Raw genomic sequence first — 21482 nt, 5'->3', positions numbered from 1 at the left:
ACATATATAAAATAAAACTTGTAATCGACTCACAGTGATCTCTTGAGACGAACGGGGTTACGGCTTAACGTCGGAAGAGCAATCACGAAAATTAATCGAAAAGCTCTTCTCAAAGTTCACGAATCAAAATCCTGTGTTGTCGGAATGTTCTTCACTTTGCTTACGATCAACTCCTCTGATATCCTACCTTCTGATTTCTTGGATGCATACATTTATAAGATGAAAACATCAGTTTATAGCTGATACTTTGAAGTCTGTTAATCGCATTATACGTTGAGGAAGATGAATCATCCTCAACGTATGTCCAAGATATATATATATATATATATATATATATATATAATGTTAAAATTTGATTGCTTATACAAGAGTCAAGTTAGATTGACTGAAAAATGTGTAATAATTGAGAATAAAAAACATTTGACAAAAGGAATAAAAGAAGTGAAACTAATACCATTTGAATTGTAGATACTACTCTGGAAGAGACTTAAGCATGTTCTCCACGACATTTGCGTTCTTTGGATTCCTGAGTAATCGATGTCAGATAAAATTGTTAGGTGGCAATGGCACAGAAGTGTCGAATTTAGTAAAAATAAAGATTAGACTTCTTATTTTGCATTTATCGACTTCGTTCTAATTTACATTGACCACGAGAGAACTTCCAACATAAGATAACGACAGAGTATAGACTGAAAATGCCACTTTTTCGGAAAACACAACGCTAATTTTTAATGTCTTCTTAAGTAGGACAATTTTAAGTCAGAAATAGAACAAAAGATCTTAGTTTTCAAAAAGAAATAAAATAATTTTTCTGCTCCCTTCATCTGCAGTTATTTTTTTTTAATCAAGGGAAACAAGACACTGACTGAGAAATGGCAAGTAAGACCCTTTGGTAAATATGTTCTGCGCTAGAACAGTGCCGGACATCGGGACATGACACTAAAAGGAGGCCATAATGAGACAAGTTATCGCCAAAAGGCCTAACTACATAACGTCCAAACTTGCGTCATAGCACCTCTGCACCTTAAATTGTTCGGGGATTAAAAAAAAATAAAAAAAAATAAAAAAAATTGACAGACAGCTAAAAACTACGGCAATTTATTAAAGCACGCAGGTAAAAAAAAATTAATATGTACAAGGAAAAAAAAAAATTAAAAAAAAATTTAAAAATAGACACATAAAATAATAGAACCTAAAAAAGTAAAATGATGGGTCATGATATATCTATCCTTAAATTTTTTCTTAAATTTTTTTTCTTGTACATATCATTACCCTGTACATAAATATATATTTTGGTATTTCAATCCTGTTCTCGCCTCTTCCCTTTCTCATGTAACCTTTCTCCTTCATTCCTCTCCTTATTCTCTTTCGTCTCTCGTTTTAGATGCACGCATAACATGCAGGCTCACGTTGTCCACGTTACCCACGTTGGATCTAATATTTAAATTAATAATATTGTAATACCTTAATTCAAAAAATTGAAATAAGCAATTAAAGACACCATTACACTCATTAGAGCCTTAGAAAAAAAAATTCACATGACCGTATCTAGAAGTGATTAGACCTATTTCATGTCATGCGAATTTATGAGACTATAAGAAAATCAATGATACCCCATTACTTATTTTAATTTTTCTAGGAGGTGTTATAATGTTAACAAAAAAAAAGCAGTTAAATTCTAGACCTCATGAATTTGATATGTAATCATATCAAACTTAAGGGAATCATATAGCCCATAATATTTAGGATTTAGCTAATTCTTTTAATATTACTTTAAACCTTCATACAACAACAACAACAACCAAGCCTTTTCCCACTAAGTGGGGTCGGCTGTATGAATCCTTTTACGCCATTGAGCTCTATCTCCTATTATATCGTCATCTATATTTAAATAAATTTTATCTTGTTTTATTGTTGCTAACCAAGTCTTTTTTGGTCTTCCTCTTCCTCGTTTTATATGCATGTTTATCATAGTTTCACATCGCCTAACTGGAGCATTTATTGGTCGTCTAAGTACATGTCCGTACCATCTTAAACGTGTCTCTCTGAGTTTTTCCTCAATAGATGCAACTCCGACTTTCTCTCTAATGCTCTCATTTCTTATTTTGTCCATCCTCGTATGTCCACACATCCACCTTAACATCCTCATCTCTGCAACTCTCATCTTCTGCTCATGTGCTCGAGTCATAGCCCCATATAACATAGCAGGTCTAACTGCTTTATAGAACTTACCTTTAAGTTTAAGAGGTACTTTACGGTCACATAAAACACTCGCGCTCCCCTCCATTTCACACATCTCTCTCAATCCCTCCATCATTTTGTAAAATGATCCTAAATATTTAAATTTCTCGGTTCTGAGCAACTCGTCCTCTCCTATCTTAACAATTGTTTCATTACTTCTAATATTGCTAAACTTAAATTCCATATATTCCGTCTTTAATCTACTAAGCTTAAAACCTTTCCCTTCTAGTGTTTTCCTCCAAGATTCTAGCTTAGCATTTACTCATTCACGTGTCTCATCTACCAAAATAATATCATCTGCAAACAACATGCACTATGTCTTGAATGTGTGCAGTGAGTTCATCCATAATTAATGTAAAAAGATAGGGACTTAGAGCTGATCCTTGATGTAATCCTATCTTTATTGGAAATGCTTCAGTTACTCCACCTGAAGTCTTTATTTTGGTCGTTACATCCTCATACATATCCTTAATTAGTTCAATATATGTTACGCTAACACTCTCTTTTCTAAAATTCTCCATATAATTTCTCTTGGAACTCTATCATATGCCTTTTCTAAGTCAATGAATACCATGTGTAGATCTTGTTTTTGCTCCCGATATTTTTCAATTAATTGTCTAAGAAGATGTATAGCTTCTATTGTCGACCTTCCAGGCATGAACCCAAATTGATTTTCTGTCACTATGGTCTCCTTCCTTAATCTTTTTTCTATTACTTTTTCCCAAAGTTTCATAGTATGACTCATTAGTTTAATACCCCTATAGTTTGCACAATTTTGTACGTCTCCCTTATTCTTATATAAGGGAACTAGAGTACTTATCCTCCATTGATCAGGCATTTTTTTCGTTTTCAATATCATGTTAAATAATTTTGTAAGTCATTCAATACCTTGTTTCCCTAAGCACTTCCATACCTCTATCAAAATATCATCTGATCCAACGACTTTTCCATTGTGCATCTCATTTAAAGTTTGTTTTACTTCTGAAGTTTGAATTCTACGATAAAAATTAAAATTTCGATGCTCATTTGACCTAATTAAATTACCTAAGTTAAGTTGGTCTCCTAAACCTTCATTAAAAAGTTGATGAAAATACCTCTTCCACCGCTCTTTTATTTCTTCATCGCTTACTAATACCCTATTACATTCATCTTTAATACATTTTATTTGGCTAAGATCTCTTGTTTTTCTTTCTCTCGCTTTAGCTATTCTATAAATATCTTTTTCCCCTTCTTTTGTATCCAATTTTTGATATAACCGTTCAAAAGTTTCATTTTTTGCTTCACTCACTACTTTCTTAGCTTCTTTCTTGGCTATTGTATATTTTTTTAAATTTTCCTCGTTCTTACAAATATATAATTCCTTATAAGCTATTCATTTTTCCCTCACTTTCTCTTGTACTTTCTCATTCCACCACCAAGATTCTTTACTTAGCGGTGCATGCCCCTTTGACTCACCGAGGACACTCTTAGCTACTATTTTCAACTTTGATACCATCTTATCTCATGTTGTATTAGAGTCATCGTATATTTCACCTAATGCTTGTACTTCTACCTTATCTTTAAATATATGTTGCTTCCCATCCTTTAACTTCCACCACTTAATTCTAGGAATTGTATATATTTTCTTTCTATTGATACTATGTTTGAGGCGTATATCCAACACTACTACCCTATGTTGGGTAGTTAAGCTTTCTCCAGGGATGACTTTGCAATCTTTACCAATCTTTCTATCCTTCTTCCTAACCATAAGAAAGTTAATTTGCGATTTATTATTCCCACTTTTGAATGTGACTAAGTGTTCTTCTCTTTTCTTAAAAAATGTATTAGCTAATATAAGGTCATATGCTATCGCAAAATCTAATATAGTTTTCCCTTCCTCATTTCTCGTTCCAAACCCATAACTCCCATGTACTCTCTCATATTCCTCATTTTTCACTCCGACATGGCCATTTAGATCACCTCCTATTAAAATCCTTTCATTTGGTGGAATATTTTGTAATATTTCATCTAAGTCCTCCCAAAACCTTAATTTAGTAGCTTCATCTAATCCTACTTGTGGTGCATATACACTAATTATGTTCATAGTTTCTTTCGCCACTATTATCTTAAGAGTTATAATTCTATCCCCTTTTCTAACTACTCCTACAACTTCATCCTTTAACAAACTATCTACAATAATACCCACTCCATTTCTTGTTTTACTTTTTCCAGTGTACCATAACTTAAAACCCGAGTTCTCTATCATCTTTGCCTTCTCACCTGTCCATTTTGTCTCTTGTACACATAAAATATTAATTTTTCTCCTAATCATCATATCTACTACCTCCATTGATTTACCAGTGAGAGTTCCTATATTCCATGTTCCAAATCTTAGATTATTAGTTTTCCTATCATATTTGTTCTTATCTAACCTATGGTGTGAGAACTCTTGCCTATTTAACACTACACCCAAGTTCTCATGGAGATGTAGCGGTCCTTGCTGAGACGCTACAGTCGGACCCTGTAACGCGAACTCTTGCATATTTATCACTACACCCGAGTTCTGGAGATGTAGCGGTCCTTGCCGAGACGTTACAGTCGGACCCTGCAACGCGTTCCTTCCGGGGAACAACCTAGCATTAGCACAATAGTTTAATGGATTCATTCATGAAATTTTGCCATAGGTTGACGCTGGCTGGCAACCTAACGCAACCCTCCTCCTTTATCCGGGCTTGGGACCGGCCATGACTGGTCATCATGGGCGGAGTTTACTTTAAACCTTCATAAAAAATAAAAATAAATAATAAATAATATTTAGGATTTAACTAATTCTTTTAATATTACTTTAAATCTTAGAAGAAATCAAAATAAATAATGAATGATACTATTGACTCCTTCCACTTTCAAAAATTAATCAGACTTAAAATAAATCTAATCAGAACTATTTAAATCTATCGCATTGGCTCCACTATGTCTCGTAATATTAATGTTAATGTTAATGTTAATGTCCCCTTGGGATGGTCTAGTGACTAGCACATTAGGTGTTGCACCATGAGATCTGAGGTTCAAATCTCGATAAAGCCGAGATAAAATGTCTCCCTTATATGTTAGTCACTATTCCAAAGTTAGTAGTTTGGCTAGTAATCGTCCGTAATTTACTTTCTCCGTGTTGATCTTGGGACGAATTGACGGGAGCAATGTCAAAGTTAATAAATTGCCACTATTAATGTCAACGTTTAATTATATTCTAATATAACAATTTTTAAGTAAAATAATTTTAAAATTTAAAAATAATAATATACTATTTATCTTATATAGAATTTTAAGATATGAAAAAATATAAGATATAGAGATTGAGTTTTTGATACTATTAAAATTATATAAAATACAATTTAAAAAGTTTAAGAAAAAATATTTCTTATTTTTCTTGATCGCATGACCATCAACTTAATTATAAATTCAAAATTGATTATAAATTATAAGCAAAATTCAGTATTTTTTTTTTTTGGTGAAATCCGCATAATAAAAATATTATTACATAGAATAGCGGTCGGTCTGTTTTTTAAAAATTAATTAATTAATTTTACCGAAGGATGTAATATTTTTTTTGAAATATATATCTTTTTCATTTATTTCAATCTTAAATTAAATTAAAATTTATTTATTTAATTTAAAATAAAAAATAAAAACTTAATTATTTTGTTAAGATTTTTCATAAAAAAGAGATTAATGATGTTGACAATATTTTTTTTTAAAAAATAGATCATGACATTTAAAACGATCCTCAAATTTATTTATATTATTTTGTAATTTTTTAAATTTTTATTAAGACTTTAAAATAAAAATAAAAAATATACATAAATTTAGAATGTAAATTTTATGGTGAGTATTCAGTTAATTCGGTTAATTTGTTATTAATTTTGTATAATTTTATTATTTTTTAAAACAAAATCGGTTAATTCTATGTTAACTAATATAATCTATTTTTAATTTAATTCGGTTAATCCAGTTTTATTAAAACTTTGATTATTCAATTCGGTTAATAAATATTAAATCGATTTTTAATTAATTTATTAATTTATATACCGAATTAATTGAATACTCATTCATAGTAAATTTAGAATAAAATTGAATTCTTTAGAAAAATGATAAATTATTTTTTATCAAAACTTATTAATAGAAAATATATATAAACAAATTAAGAAGATCATATGAAAGTGAACAATATTAATTTGATATATATTTTAGGTTTTTAATATCGGTAATGACTTTCATATAAAAGTTCTGCATAGAATAAATTTTTTATTTTTTTCTTTTATTAATTTTGTTATTTTCTTATAATTAAATATAAAAACATATTTTAAAAGTTTTTTTATTTTTATTACACATTTAAAATTTAAAAAATATAAATATAAAAAAATTTAAGAACTAGTTTATATATATATATATATATATATATATATAATATTAAAAATTTAAGTTCCTTATAAGCATTAAGCATTAATAAACTTATTTAAATATGAAAAAACTGATTTTTTACTTTAATTAGGTAAAAAATATATATATTTTAGATTTTTAATATCGTTAATGACTTTCATATAAAAGTTCTGTATAGAATAATTTTTTTTTCTTTTATTAATTTTGTTATTTTCTTATAATTAAATATTAAAAATAAAATATAAAAAATATTTTTAAAAGGTTTTTCATTTTTATTAGAGATTTAAAATTTTTAAAATATAAATATAAAAAAAAAATTTAAGGACTAGTTTAATAATATATATATAGGTAAAAAAATTATTTTAATAAAAATCGTGCTATTTAATTGACCTCGTTGTCGCCGGCGGCGCCCTCATTTCCCTGAATTCCCTCGCCACCCTCGCCGCCATCGTCGGGTTCGTCGTCGTCGCCTCCATCGTCTGGCTCGCCGCAGTCACTGCCATCGTCAGGCTCGTTTCTCTAAACATTTTCATCGCCAGAGCAAGCGCCGACACCAACGACGCAGCTTCGCCTCCATGGTCCGCAGCACCGAGATCACCTTAAGCTTCGCCTCCCGCCGGAGATTAGATGGAAGCCGGAGGTAGGTCCTACCTCATGTCAGAGTTCTTGAAAGGGGTCTGTGAGAGTCTTGGTAGCAGACTAGGGCTGTCTCAACCCTTCTTGAGACCCTAGGCAGAAAAAATAAGGCTTTAATATTTTTTTAAAATAAATATTATTAGAGATGTTAAATTTTATTAGTTATAGTAAAAAAAGTAGAAGTTGCCACCCCTAGCAGCCCAATATGGCTCGGAAGTAAATCGAGAAGTTGTAGTTGACCACGTGGGAAGAGCATTTTTCTCGGCTTTACTGAGATTCAACCCTTGTCCATTGTAGCAATATCAATTCTGCATTAGCCAACTCAACCATGTCCGGGGGCGACATTTAATTTTATTAGTAAAATTTAAAAGAGCAATTTCATATATTGTCAAATTATAATTTATACAATTGGAAGTAGTGACAAATTATGCCACGTAACAATAACTTTATCTTGTGTCAAACTTTATTTTTTTATTAGTAAAATTTAAAAATTAAAAATATTTATGTTAACTAATTTGGAAACGAGTAATAACTTATTATAGTATTATTAATATGCATTTTAATTGCTATTTAAAAAAATATCAATCAATTTTAACTTTGAGGAAAGAAAGTCTTGACACAACAGTAAAATTATTGTATGTAACATAAAAAATAGGTTCTGAGTACTAGATATAGTCATTATGTAAAATAGGCTTTTTCTTAGAATCTCGTATTAGAGAGAGCTTCATAAATCAAACTATCTTTTTATCAATTTTAACTTTGATAAATTATTAAAAAAATTTATTTAACTAAAAATAGTTAGCTAATAAACATCAACGGTGGATTATTAAAAAATGGAAAGAAAAATAAAATCTTTAAAAAATGATAACAAGGAGTAGATAGAAAAAAAATAAAATTTAGAAAAAAATAATAATGTAATATTAAATTTTTATAAAAAAATATCAATTAAATATAGGGTTAATAACTTTAAGCCCCCCTGAATTTTATAGCGAGTTACATTTTGCACCCCTCTATTTAAAAAACTACACTCAACCCCCCTTGACATGAAGTAAAAAAATAAATGATCAAAATAATCCTAATCTAAATGACTTCTAAAAAGAAAATGAAAAATAAAAATAAAAATCTTATAAAACCGTTAAAAACTTAACCTTAACTCAACATAATTTATATATAAGTTCAAAATCTCACTTGTTTCTAGAAAAATATCCTCATAAAATTCATATATGTACTAACATAAATAACAGAAAAATAGTAACTCTGAATTCTAAATTAATGAATCAAAATTAAATAAAAATAGAACAAAATTTATCATTAAAAATAAAAAATGAAGTCCATTTATGATTTAGAAAAAAATCATCCTTTTAATTTTTACCCAAAAGTAAATTTTCATTTCAAAACATCTTTTTGAAACGAAAAGTATTTTTAGCTGCGTTGAAATAAAAATTTACCTTTGGACAAAAATTAAAAGAGTGCTTTTTTTTCTAAATCGTCAAAGGGTCTTCATTTTATTTTTTTAATGATAAATTTTGTTCCATCTTCATTTAATTTTGATTCATTAATTTAGAATTTTAGCTCTTTTTTATTTGGTAAAATGAGTTTTTGATTGATTAACACTTTTAGAGTTGTTGTTTTTCTGTTGTTTATACTGGTGCATGTATTGTGGTATAAGAAAAAGGCGAATGTGCTCGCCCTAGCACCCCCGCCAACCCGTCCCAGGGCCAACACGAAGGATGTAAATTTATACTGGTGCATGTATGAATTTTGTGAAGATATTTTTTCTAGAAACAAGTGAAATTTTAGACCTATATATAAATCAGATTTAGTTAAGATTAAGCTTTCAATGATCTTATGAGATTTTTTTTTATTTTTTTCATTTTCTTCTTAAAAATCTAATTTAGGTTAGGGTTATTTTAGTCATTTATTTTTTTTTCTTTTTTTTACTTCATGTCAAAGGGGGTTGAGTGTAGTTTTTTAAATAGAGGGGGGCAAAATGTAACTCGCTATAAAATTCAGGGTGGCTTAAAGTTATTAACCCTTAAATATAACTTATAAATATTTTTAATTTATTAACCAAACTTAATTTTGATTAATAAATTAAATTTTTAACAGTAAAAAGTTAAAAATGACTAATTAAATTTTAATAAAAAAATAAAAATAAATTATCAACCAAATGTAATTTTAATTGTAAAAAAATTAAAAATATCAATTAAATTTAATAGGAGTAAAAAAAACAAAAATGATATAAACTTTAATCTATTAAAAATAAAAAAAATAAAAAATATTAATTAAATCTAAAAAAATTTAAAATTACTCCCTAAATATAATTTGACTAGTAAAAAAATTAAAATTATCAATGAAAATAAATCTCCACTACATTTATTTTAACCATAATTTTAAATATTTAATATACAACTTCATATATTTTTAAATTTATATATATATATATATATATACGCCCATGAATTAACCTATCTAATTAGTAACCCGCTTTGGATTAGATCAACCTGTCCTACCCAACCAAATGGTCGACCCGCCAGGTATGCAAATTTATTTAAATATGAACAAACTGATTTTTTTTTAACTTTAGGTTAAAATAGGTAATGAATTATTTTAGGGGGAAATATTTACCTTTCGCAAAAATAGGGAAAAAAATTTACTTTCGTAAAAATCGTGCTATTTAAACGGACGAAATACCTATCCTTCGCGGAGCGATCTTGTGGGCGGCCATGGCGATCTGTTTGAGCTGCGGGGAAGACGATACCGTGGTGGATCCGGACTCAGGCGCCTGTGTCTGTTGCTCCTGCGGCTGCGTAGTCTCCACCGACGAGTTCCGCCACCAGGCCTTCACCTCTGACGGCCAGGCTACTGGCTTCCTCCACAACATCACCGATTTTGACTACCGCCAGCGGAAGCTCCACCGCGCTCGATCCCAAATAGAGGATCTTACCTCTGCCCTCGGCCTCTCCTCCCTTCGAGCGACCGATGTTTCGGACCTCATCTCCGAAGCCACTGACGGCTCCTTTGGCGACGGCCAGTGGTTCAGCGACCTCATCGCTGCCTGCTCCTACATCGTCGCGCGACGCCACCGCATCCCTACCTCCCTTACTGAGGCGGCCGACGCTGTAGGCCGTGATGCCTGTGACGTTGGTCACATGGTCACCCGTGTCGTGCAGCATCTTCGCCTTCCCTCGCTCCCGGAGTTCAATATTGCTGCTGCCCTCGATCGCGTGGTTAATACCTGCCAGAGCTTCAAGGGGCTGGATCCTGAGAAATCGAAAGAGTTAATCGGCCAAGGGCAATTCCTTCTCAACTGCGCCACCAAATGGTTCCTCACAACTGGGCGCCAGCCGCTTCCGCTGGTTGCTGCGGTCCTCGCCTTTGTGGCGGATGCTAACGGGGTTAAAGCTTCCGTGGAGGAGATTGCGGAGGGGATTCCTGCTGGGGTAACCACAAGCAAGCTCCGGCTCAAGGAGCTAACGGAGACCCTCATTAGGGTTGCAAGATCCTTGCTTCCATGGGGGAAGGACGTCACACTCCAAAACCTAACGCTAAATGCCCCTTTGCTGATTCGCTTGATGGAGAGGAAATCAAAATCGGACCGTTCTGTGGATATTGGCTTTGGTTTCGATGCCTTTTCCGGTGCTTTGAGAAAGGACAACGAGGACGAATCTAAGTACTTCAAGATCGGTGAAGAACAAGATTGTACTGCAAACTGTGACAATTTTGCGTATGCTAAACTGTCAGGGGAGTGCATATCAAGTGCCTACGATAAAGTCTTGGAAAGAATTGATCACCTTAAAGCAATTGGAGGGTTTGATAAGGACCGATCAAAAAGGACGAGGAGAGAGATATTGGAGACCAGGGCACTTCAAGATGCTTGGGAGGGGAGGTGGGACAGAGAAAATAAATTGACGCTGGAGCAGGTCTTGGAACGTGATGTGGGCTTTTATGCTCTGCCCCCGTCTTTTGTTGCTGGTGTGCAATCCAGGAGATTCAGGAGAGCTAAGATAGAAGCTGCTAAACAACGGATTCAAAAGATTATGAAAACATTTGGAACCAAGCAAAATTCCGCTGGAGGCGTCAAGGTGGAGGATTGTGTTGTGGAAGAGAGGGTGGGCAGGAAGAGGAGAAGAACAAAGAAGCAATGTGAGGATAAGCTTGATTGGGAAGACTGCATAATTGAGCTTTTGCTGCTTCATCGAGTGGAGGAGGATGAAATAGAGCAAGGTCAGTATAAAAGATTGCTCGACTTGCATGTATTCTGTTTGTAGGCAGAGTTATGAAACACCAAACAGATCATGCATTGACAGATTTGAAGAGTCAAAGGTCGTTGAATTCATTTTGCCAATTATTTTTTTGAATATTACTTCTATTTTGATACAGAAACAAAATTTTGTTAGTGATTTTTGTCAGTGTGATTTAATTTTGTTTTATCATGATATATTTGTACCAACAATTCTGTAAAGAGACACTATAAACCTGAGAACTTATTATGAATGGCCAATTTACTTTGTCGATTTCTCAATTAAGCAAATATCTGATATGTTTTTTGTGTTGTTTTTTATCTGAAGTTTCATTTGATTGTTTTTACTGAATTTTTCAAGCATTTTTCTCCTTTCTCTATAAATTGTAAAAAATTGATCTTTTCAACTTTTTTGATTACTGAACTAGAACATTTGAAGTAGAAACATACATGAAACTTATGTTGCATTTAACATTCTTAGATGTGTTTCCCAACTGGAATTTCCCCTGGGCTACAGATTTGTTCCCCCTTGGTGTACATGCACATTATTCTACATAGTGTTCCTTCTGTGATATAGGATAAACAATTTGAAATGCAGATGAATGCATGAATAGGAATTATACAGTGTAAATATCTGCAAATATATTTATATTAATATTTGCATCTAAGGCTGTTTTATATCATATCAAAATAGATAAAAATTTTGTTTGTCATTTTAAAAAGAACCAGGGCTGAACATTCTCATTTCATTTGTAAATCTCATGGCTTTAGTTTGGTTTTATTTTTATTTGAAAACTTACAAATGAAAGTTCTAGTTTGGATTGAAATTTGTTCATGTTTTGATAAATCAATTCTGCATACTCCTACATGCTTATGAGTTTCCAGGGTGACAGTGATGAGGGAACGAAAGAGATGGGTGTGAGAAGCTTCATAGCATGATTATCTCATTTAACATGCTTATTGGCTTGCGAGGAAGATGAGAGAGATTGTTCCCCTTTTCTTTCAAAAAAATCATGGAATTTCATTCTAAAATAGTGATTTTATCATTTCATATATATAAATTTATATATTTGTTCATTTTTTGTTTTGATCAACATCTGCTGGAACAATGAAGATGCCCAGACTTGTTTGTCAAAGCTACAACCGAAGAAGTTGAAAGTTATGGTAAGTGTTATCTTTTGTTTAACTGCTAGATTCTGTGTGCAACCTTGCTGAGTTGAATGTGCACATTGTGCTCCTTTTTTTGGTTTTTGGGTTTTGTCTGATGATTAAAGTTTGTGTATTTCATTTACATTATAGTGGATCTTGATACCTTTTTCTACTTTAGGATTCTGTCCCATCTTCAAAGGCCTAACCTGTTGCCAAGACTGTCAACAAAGAGTGCAGCAGTAGTGAGGAAGATGATGATGATAGCTCTGAAGAAAGTTCAGACAATGAACATTCAAAATGGCAACAAGATAAGAAGGTAACTCTTGACTTTCTATCTTTTCAAACATCTATGCTGTCATGCTGTCAACAAGCTGCTAGATTCTGTGTACAACATTGCTGAGTTGAATATGCTCGTTGTGTTTCTTTTTGTGATTTTCTGGTTTTGTTTGACGATTGAAGTTTGTGGATTCCATTTACATTATGTGGATCTTAATACCTTTTCTGTTTTATGATTGTCCTATCTTCAAAGACCAAATCTGTTGCTAAGACTGTCAAAAAAGAGAACAGCAGTAGTGAGGAAGATGAGGATGATAGCTCTGGAGAAAATTCAGATGATGAACCTTCTGAACAGCAACAAGCTATAAGAGGTAACTCTAGACTTCCTCTCTTTTCAGTCATGTATCTCGCAAACAAGCTATGAAGATCATGTACGGTGTTGAAAGTTAAGCCAAGTGTTATCTTTTGTTTGGCTGCTAGAATATGTGTATCAATTCACTAAGTTGAATATGCACATTGTGTTCCTTTTTTGTTTTTGGATTTTGCTTGATGATTAAAGTTTATGTATTCCATTTACATTCTTGTGGATCTTGATACCTTTTCTCCTTTAGGATTCTGTCCCATCTTCAAAAGCCAAACCTGTTGCTAAGACTGTAGCAGTAAGGAAGATGATGAGGATGATAGCTCTGAAGAAAGTACATATGATGAACCTTCAAAACAGCAACAAGCTAAGAAGGTAACTCTAGACTTCATATATTTTCAGCCATATATGCTGTTAGCAAGCTAAGAAAATAATTCTAGCTTTTCTATTTTTAATCATATATTCAGTTATCCAAATTTTCACACATATGTGAACCTTCAAAACAGCAACAAGCTAAGAAGGTAACTCTAGACTTCATATATTTTCAGCCATATATGCTGTTAGTGTTAGAGTGTATACTAAAAGCCTAGCTTTTGGTATAAACATTTATCTAGAAATAAGAATCACATTGGTCAAATATCTACATTTATGATAAATGTAGTTGTTCAATTAATTTATATTGTAGATAACATGGTGTGTGGTGTCACACACAGAGGATCATGTTATCAGTACCTTATAAATTATAAACAGTAGCTCACGACCATAAATGGAAAGGAACAAACCATTGGAAGGTCGTAGTGTAATTAGGTATTAGTTTATCTTAACTATATAATTACACTAGTACACTTAGAGTGTATTGAGTAGGACCATTAGAGGTCGTTTCTTTTATACTGACTTTATAAAGAAACAAAGACCTCAGTTATTATGGAAGTGTGTGCTCTTAATCCTAATATAATAACAAGCACATATATTTGATATTTATTTCTTTAATTTATCAATGGGTGAGATTTAGTTCGATGAATCAATAAGCCCGATAAGTTGGGAAATGATATCACTTATAGTGTGTGTTGTTGATTATAGAAGGAAACTGCTGCCAAAGTGATCTAGTGTTGCAGAGAGGAGCTCATAATTGTCATGTAAACCCCATAGGTGGACTTAGTTCGACATGATAATGAAGTTGAGTGGTACTACTTTGGAGCTAGATATTAATTAAGTGAGTTGTCAGTAACTCACTTAATTAATGGACATTGTTATCTTAAACACGGGAGACTAACACACTCATAATAAGAAGGAGCCCAAATGTAATTTGGGATTGATGCGATAGTTCAATAATAGTTCTTTAGTGGAATGAATTATTATTGATGAAATTAAGTTATGTTCGGGCGAACACGGGATGCATCGGGAGACCAAAACCAATTCCTCCTCTCGGTCCCTATCGTAGCCTCTAGTATATAGAGATTTATACCCACCGCATACCCACCTTCTTACCCATCCAATGGGGCCGGCCAAGCTAGGGCCGGCCAAGTCCAAGTGGATGAGTTATGTAGGTGGCCGGCCAAAGCTTGGGTCCCAAGCTTGGGTGGTCGGCCACTAGAATATTAAAAGGATTTTTATTAAAATTATTTCTTATGTGGATATCATGATTTTAAAAGAGAGTTAAAAAATTAAAATATCCTTTTATAACTTTCTACAAAAGATTAAGAGAAGAGATTAATCTCTTTCCTTATTTGTAGTTTAAAAGGATGTTTTTAATTTTTGGTAAAAACTTTCCTTATTTGTAAATCATCTACATGATTAAAAGAGAGTTTAAAATTTGAAATCTTTCCTTATTTGTTGATTAAAGGAGGATTTTAAATTTTAAGAAAACTTTCCTTTTAAACATATTCATGATTTAAAGAGAGTTTAAAAATTAAATATTCTCTTTTATAAGTTTCTACAAAAGATTAAGAAAAGATTTGATATCTTTCCTTATTTGTAGATTGAAAGAGATTTTAATTTTTAGAGATAACTTTCTTTTTATCCACATGTTTAAAAGAAAGATTTTAATTTATTAAATTTCCTTTTATAAACCAATCATGAAGGGATAAAATTATTGGAGAAATTTTTATAAATTTACAGAAAAAAATTAGGAAGTTTTAATTCTTGTTTAATTAAAACTCTCCTTGATTTGAGGAAATAAGTGGCCGGCCATGTTATAATGAGAAGAAAAATTATTTTAATTAAAATAAATTTTTCCTTTTCATGAAAAAGAATTAAGGAAGTTTTAATTAAATTTCCTTATTTGCCAAGACCAAGGATTATAAAAGAGGGGTAGAGAAGGCTTCATGGTGAACAACCTCTATTATTTTCTCCTCTCTTTTCCTCCTTGGTGGCCGGCCTCTTCCTTTCTCTTCTCTCCATCTTGTGGCCGGACCTCTCTTCCTCATCAAGATCAAGTGGTGGCGGATTTTAGCTTGGAGAAGAAGGAGAGAAAGCTTACATCCCTCGAGCTTGATTGGTGGAAAAAGATCTTCATCTCTTGGAAGCATAGTGCTTGGCCGAAACTTGAAGAAAGGAGAAGAAGGTGCTTTGGTGGTTTCTCATCTCGGAAGATCGTTGCCCACACAACGTCCGAGGTTAGAAGAGGAATACGGTAGAAGATCAAGAGGTCTTTCTAAAAGGTATAACTAGTAATTTTTCTTTCCGCATCATACTAGTTATTTTTGGAAATAATACCAAATACAAGAGGCATGCGATTCTAGTATTTCGAATATGTTTTTCGATGTTGTGTTCTTTTGTTTTCTTTATCCTTGTGATTTGATTGTTCTTTTCGGTTAACCTAAAGTTATTTTAGGAAATTAAATATTAGCTTTCCATAAAAGGTTTTGTCTAGTCGGTGGTGGTTGCTCTCATATCCAAGAAGGCCATGTGCCTCGCCACGTCAGTACTGGGAACCAATTATGGAAATTAATATTTAATGGAATTAATAACTTAAGGTGATTTGGGTTGAACGTGTTAAGTTTCGCAGGAGACCCAAGTCAAAACCTAAAAGAACGAATAGATTAAGTTTTGGATCAAACGTGTTAAGTTCCGCAGGCGATCCAAAATTTAATTTAAAAGAACACATGGTAGCTAGGAAAAGGTTCAGACCTTTGTACAAAATTTTTGTACAGTGGAACCTCTAGGCTTTCCGAGTAGCAACCAACAGTTAGCAAGCTAAGAAAATAATTCTAGCTCTTCTATTTTTAATCATATATTCAGTTATCCAAATTTTCACGACTTATCTTGTTGTGCCTCACATGGTTAATATACTTTGTTCTTTAATATTGCTAGGCGACTTGAGCATCTACAAAGAGCAATCGCTCTGATTCATTTGAGGAATTTTTTGATGAGGAAAGTGAAGATGAGAACTTGAGAAGCCACTTAAGACTCCAAAGAAGGTAGTTTTGAGAAGTAGTAGGTACATGCATGAGCATATGTACGCCCTTTGTTTACATGGCAATTATGTGACTGACTCATCTGAGGGATCTTTTGATGAGGAAAGTGAAGATGAGAAGCCACTTAAGACTCCAAAGAAGGTAGTTTTGAAAAATAGTCGATACATGCATGCATCAGCATATATATGCCCTTTGATCAAATGGCAATTATGTGACTTTGTGTATCAGAACTACCTATTAAACATTTCCACATAGGGCAATCTTAGAGCATGTGTGGGAAAGATGGCCAGATGATCAATAGTGTCGAACTGTTTTGCACATCCCAATGATGAATGGTGCTGAGATATGCTAGCAGTGCATTGGAATTGACATCTCTTGCATTATCTAGTACTACTGAACTTAGTTTGTGTTAGAAATCCAATCATAAAGCAAAGTTTTCTTTGCATTAAGGAGAATCAAACCAGGAAACCTATCTTATAAATTTTTCTTCTTTACCCTATTCTTTCAAAGTTGTTTCCTTCCCTCATAGGAAGCATGGCCTAGAGGACTCATCACTTTTTGTTCTTTTTTATTGCATCATTGATTTTTTTTTACACCCTATAAATGTATACTACTTTAGAACAAATTCACAATCCATCATATAGTTGGATTTTTCTACTTCAGGTCTGGTTCAATTCAGCCCATCTAGTTTGAATTATTTTTGACCTATTAGATCTTGCACACTGGTGAGTTAAAATAGTTGATGATTCAAGTAATCAGTGAAATTTTGATAAGTTAAACTTGCTTTCCTTTATTTGACATCAAGCAATTTCTAATATGTCCAAAATTATCTGTCCTGAAGATTTAGCTAACGGAGAATCAAGAAGGCAGGTGTTTTAACCTCTTTGCATTCAACTCTACTAATTTTATGAGCACTCATCTTGATTCGATACCCTAGGATGAATTTCAAGTTCTGCCATGATCCTAAAACACCCAGGATTCCAACTTTTGGGTCTGAAAATCTCTGATTGACTAGTATCATCAATATAATTGCTTAAATTTTGGTCATCCATAATCATATTGCTGAGTAATAGCAAGGTTATGTTTGACACAACTGTCATCACTGACTGTGACCTGCTTTGTTTGGTGTTTTGGGGATCTGGTTAGTTGTTTCTATGAGATGGTGTTGTTGCTAATGCAGGATAATGATGTTGAGATGAAGGATGCTATTGTGGTTAGTGCTGAAAAACAAACTGCTACGAAGTCTGAAAAGAAAATGGTATGTATGATTGTGGACAAAATTTTAGTTCCTTTTCTGTTCATATAGTCAGGGCAAACTGATTTTTTTTTATTCTTTATTATCTTAAAATTGTTACAACTCAGAATCAAGCTCCTGGATCTCGAACACTATTTATTGGAAACTTGTCCTGTGATGTTGGACAGGATGATGTGTAAGTGCAACTTTATATGAAATTTACTATGATGCTTCTATATTATATATAAAACTTTTGTGATGTAATATTTTGATTTTCTTTCTTTCAGAGCTGAATTCTTCAAGGCTGTAGGGGAAGTTGATGTTCGTTTGGCTACAGCAGAAGATGGAACCTTCAAGGGATTTGGCCATGTTGAATTTGCTACTGAGGAAAATGCTAAGCAGGTTTATCATCTTTTAATTGTTTAATCTGCTTCAGTCATCAGCTTTCTTTTTGACCTTTTCTCTCTATTAGAATTTAACCATTGCAAAGCTTCTTTCAAATTGTGCAGACAAATAACAGAGATTCAATTGTTTTATAAAATTCATTTATTTTTTTTTCTTTACTTCTTTCTGTAGGCACTCGAATTGAATGGCAATGAATTATTTGGTCGTGGTGTTAGACTTGATGTGACCCGTGAAAGAGGTTCCTATACCCCTCAGAGTGGGTAAGTTTCTCAACTAAATCTGGTCAAGGTCGTAAGGGGAAAGGCATTCTAATTTGAATGAATTTTTTTAGTGTCGTCATATTTGCACATCATTAAAAAAGAAAATTTTCAAATAGGTTCATCTAAAGCATTTTTTTTGTAATATTTCAAAGGATGCATCTATTCTTTTTCTTTTGCAGTAAGGATAACTACCAAAAGGGCAGCAAAGGTCAAAGTCAAACCATATTTGTGAAAGGCTTCGATAGGTCACTTGAAGAGGATCAGGTATATTGTTGTATTTCAATGCATCTTGTATTCTCCTTTCAAATGTTGTTAAACAATGATATGCTCGGCACTTGTACAGATCATGAGCTCTCTTGAGGAGCATTTTGGCTCATGCAGAGGGATTACTCGTATCTCCATTCCCAGGATTATGAAACTGGAGCTCCCGAAGGGTCTGTTCCTTTTAATCCAATCTGGTTTCGACTGGCATACATATATTTGAGTTAACGAAACTCTCTTTAATTTTCTTTATACTTTCAAGTTTTGTGTCAGGATTGCATAATGGGCTTCAAGGATCAGGAAAGTTTCAACTAGGCGTATCAGCTCAATGGTTCTTATCTTGGAGGATGCACATTAACTGTGGAAGAGGCGAAGCTGAGAGCTGATAATTGTGATGGTGGCTGGAGTGGTGGCAGGGATGGTGGAGGTAGAAGCGGCGGGAGACTTGGAGGAAGAGACAGTGCCAAATGTGGTGGACCGTGGCAGTGGACCTGACTTTGGCAGCAGGGGCTGTGGTTGCGGTGGTACACCTTTCAGGCAGCGAAGTTCTGGGGCACCTAGTACATGTTTGTGAACAAGTATAATCACTTTGGATAATCTCATGCATCTGTGCCCAGCATTTTTGATAAATTCACCATTTTGCTGGAAAGAAGACCACTTTTGGTGACGACTAGTCAAATTTGGAATCTTCGCTGAAGATCAATTTTGTCTGGTGGCCTGTGTTGGTTCAGCAACACCACCGTCACCATTGCCATCGATGATGATTCCGTTGTGTTTGATCCACAAGGACCTTGCAAACGTTCTAAGGTATTGCTTTTGTCATCGTTATTGTTGATTTCCAATAATAGCTCTTGCCTGCCATTATAAATTTTCAACAAATTTATCATAGAACATTTCACAATTGCTGGAAATCTCATTTTCAAACTCGTGTTCTTTCCAGAGTTCTAAACTGCCAAAATGTTTGAAAAAATAAACATTATAAAGCTATAACTGCATCTCTGTAACATCACATATGCAAATCCTTCCATTGTAAAATATAGTGATGTTGTCATCGTCCTCTTGCTTCAACTCTGGAGCTTTCCCTCTTCTCAGAGATCAGAGGATGGTACTCCTCACATAACTTCATATTTCTATAGTCAAGCTTTTAGTAACAGCGTCTGTTCTAGTTCTAGAACTGCTACATGTTACTAGTGTTGCAAATAATAAACATCTCAACGATGTAAGTTTCCGACATCAAGAAGTCATTTCTAAAAGCTATAACATTTCTGAAAGTTTACGTTTGTAATCTATCTGACTAACTCGAGAGATACTCTCACTTTGATCTTGTATGCAAATCCTTCCATTGTAAAATATAGTGATGTTGTCATCGTCCTCAATACATGATCTTATTGTGAGTTTCAAAATATCTTCATTGATCTAATCCAATGTTGTGCAATTGTATCGATGAACTATTACATTTCTGAAAGTGTGTAATCTTTCTGACAAACGGAGAATAATCCCCTCCTTTGAAGGAAACGCAGTGCTAAGAATAACTAAGTGTTTGCTCAAACTATTTGCACCACATTGTCTCGTCATATCCAATTTACAAGATCGCTAATCGTGAACAAAGTGTGCCGAAATCATGAATACAAAGTAAGACATTACTTATCACAAGAATAGAACGAATATTATGGTTCTTGTACATTTGTGTGAGTAGCAATTGCTATGTGATCGCCAATAATATTGTAGCGGTAACAATGAACTTAACCAAAAAAGTTACACAACAAGTTCCACATCTCTACCGGGCACAACATTCATCTGAAAACTTGCAGTAGGAAGTGAAGAATCTGCCATAGTTTCAATCTCAATGAATGAGAGGGCAAGAGTAGTGGTGCGCTACAAGCCAACCAAGCAGTGAATGATCCTCCAATAATGTCCTTCAATCGACGATGCAACTAATATCAGGTTTTCCCCATATCAACAACTTGGGCAAGGGCTTGTAGAGAAGAACCCACAAATAACTCAGAATCTATCTCACAATTCAACTTTGACACTTGTTCTTGAGTCCAGAAACAACAAATCCAGTGCTCAAGCAGGACCGAGATCGCTCACAAAATGCCTGGTAAGGAAGGAAAAAAAACATAATTTGATGTTAGGATCACACAAACCTAACATCAATCGCCAATCCAAGAACCTATCTTTCCAAAAAAAATGCATCGGCATAAGATATCTAACAACCCAAACACTATGAAAACAAGCACTTCATAGGGAAATCACAACCGAAACGATAGCAAGGACGAGTAAATCGAAATCTCGGGCTCGTTTTAGTGAAGAAAGAACGGAGAAGATTGAAATAGTCCATACCTATTATCGGAGAGGTTTGGTGATCAAGATCCACGAACCATATCTGAGTTTCTCCTCGGACCTCGAGGACTTCCTTCTTAGCGCATTTGTAATTTGTTAATAATCCAAACAAACGAAATCAAACCAAATGAAATTGAGAAAAAGCTTTTAAGCAACGAAAAACATATATAAAAAAACACCTCTAATTACTTAAATAGTCAAATGGGTATTTTTTATATTATACACTCACATAAATTCATCA

General features: G+C 33.3%; 2 protein-coding genes across 6 annotated transcripts; both read left to right on the top strand.

The window, feature by feature from the left end:
• The first annotated feature begins 10002 nt into the window (after positions 1 to 10002).
• LOC121988608 (plant-specific TFIIB-related protein PTF2-like) lies at positions 10003 to 16736 on the top strand. Of its 4 annotated transcripts, none has more exons than XM_042542126.1 (6): positions 10003 to 11520; positions 12651 to 12700; positions 12864 to 13001; positions 13215 to 13332; positions 13573 to 13697; positions 16635 to 16736. In XM_042542126.1, the coding sequence occupies exons 1-3, from the start codon at positions 10020 to 10022 to the stop codon at positions 12888 to 12890; spliced, it is 1578 nt and encodes a 525-aa protein (XP_042398060.1). In that variant the 5' UTR covers positions 10003 to 10019; the 3' UTR covers positions 12891 to 13001; positions 13215 to 13332; positions 13573 to 13697; positions 16635 to 16736. The 4 variants fall into 4 exon arrangements, with proteins under 4 accessions (XP_042398060.1, XP_042398061.1, XP_042398062.1 ...); XM_042542127.1 differs by lacking the exon at positions 16635 to 16736 and adding an exon at positions 13790 to 13863; XM_042542128.1 differs by lacking the exon at positions 12651 to 12700.
• An 11-nt stretch (positions 16737 to 16747) lies between these two features.
• Positions 16748 to 20230, top strand: LOC121988609 (nucleolin 2-like). Of its 2 annotated transcripts, none has more exons than XM_042542130.1 (8): positions 16748 to 16879; positions 17919 to 17996; positions 18101 to 18168; positions 18260 to 18374; positions 18549 to 18637; positions 18817 to 18901; positions 18981 to 19071; positions 19172 to 20230. In XM_042542130.1, exons 1-8 carry the CDS (start codon positions 16766 to 16768, stop codon positions 19282 to 19284), a joined length of 753 nt encoding a protein of 250 aa, XP_042398064.1. In that variant the 5' UTR covers positions 16748 to 16765; the 3' UTR covers positions 19285 to 20230. The 2 variants fall into 2 exon arrangements, with proteins under 2 accessions (XP_042398064.1, XP_042398065.1); XM_042542131.1 differs by having other exon boundaries at positions 19161 to 20230.
• Positions 20231 to 21482: the final 1252 nt, after the last annotated feature.

The sequence above is a fragment of the Zingiber officinale genome, chromosome 6B (genome assembly GCF_018446385.1).
Source record: "Zingiber officinale cultivar Zhangliang chromosome 6B, Zo_v1.1, whole genome shotgun sequence".
Classification (NCBI taxonomy): Eukaryota; Viridiplantae; Streptophyta; class Magnoliopsida; order Zingiberales; family Zingiberaceae; genus Zingiber; species Zingiber officinale.
This window is presented reverse-complemented; position numbering and strand designations above follow the sequence as displayed.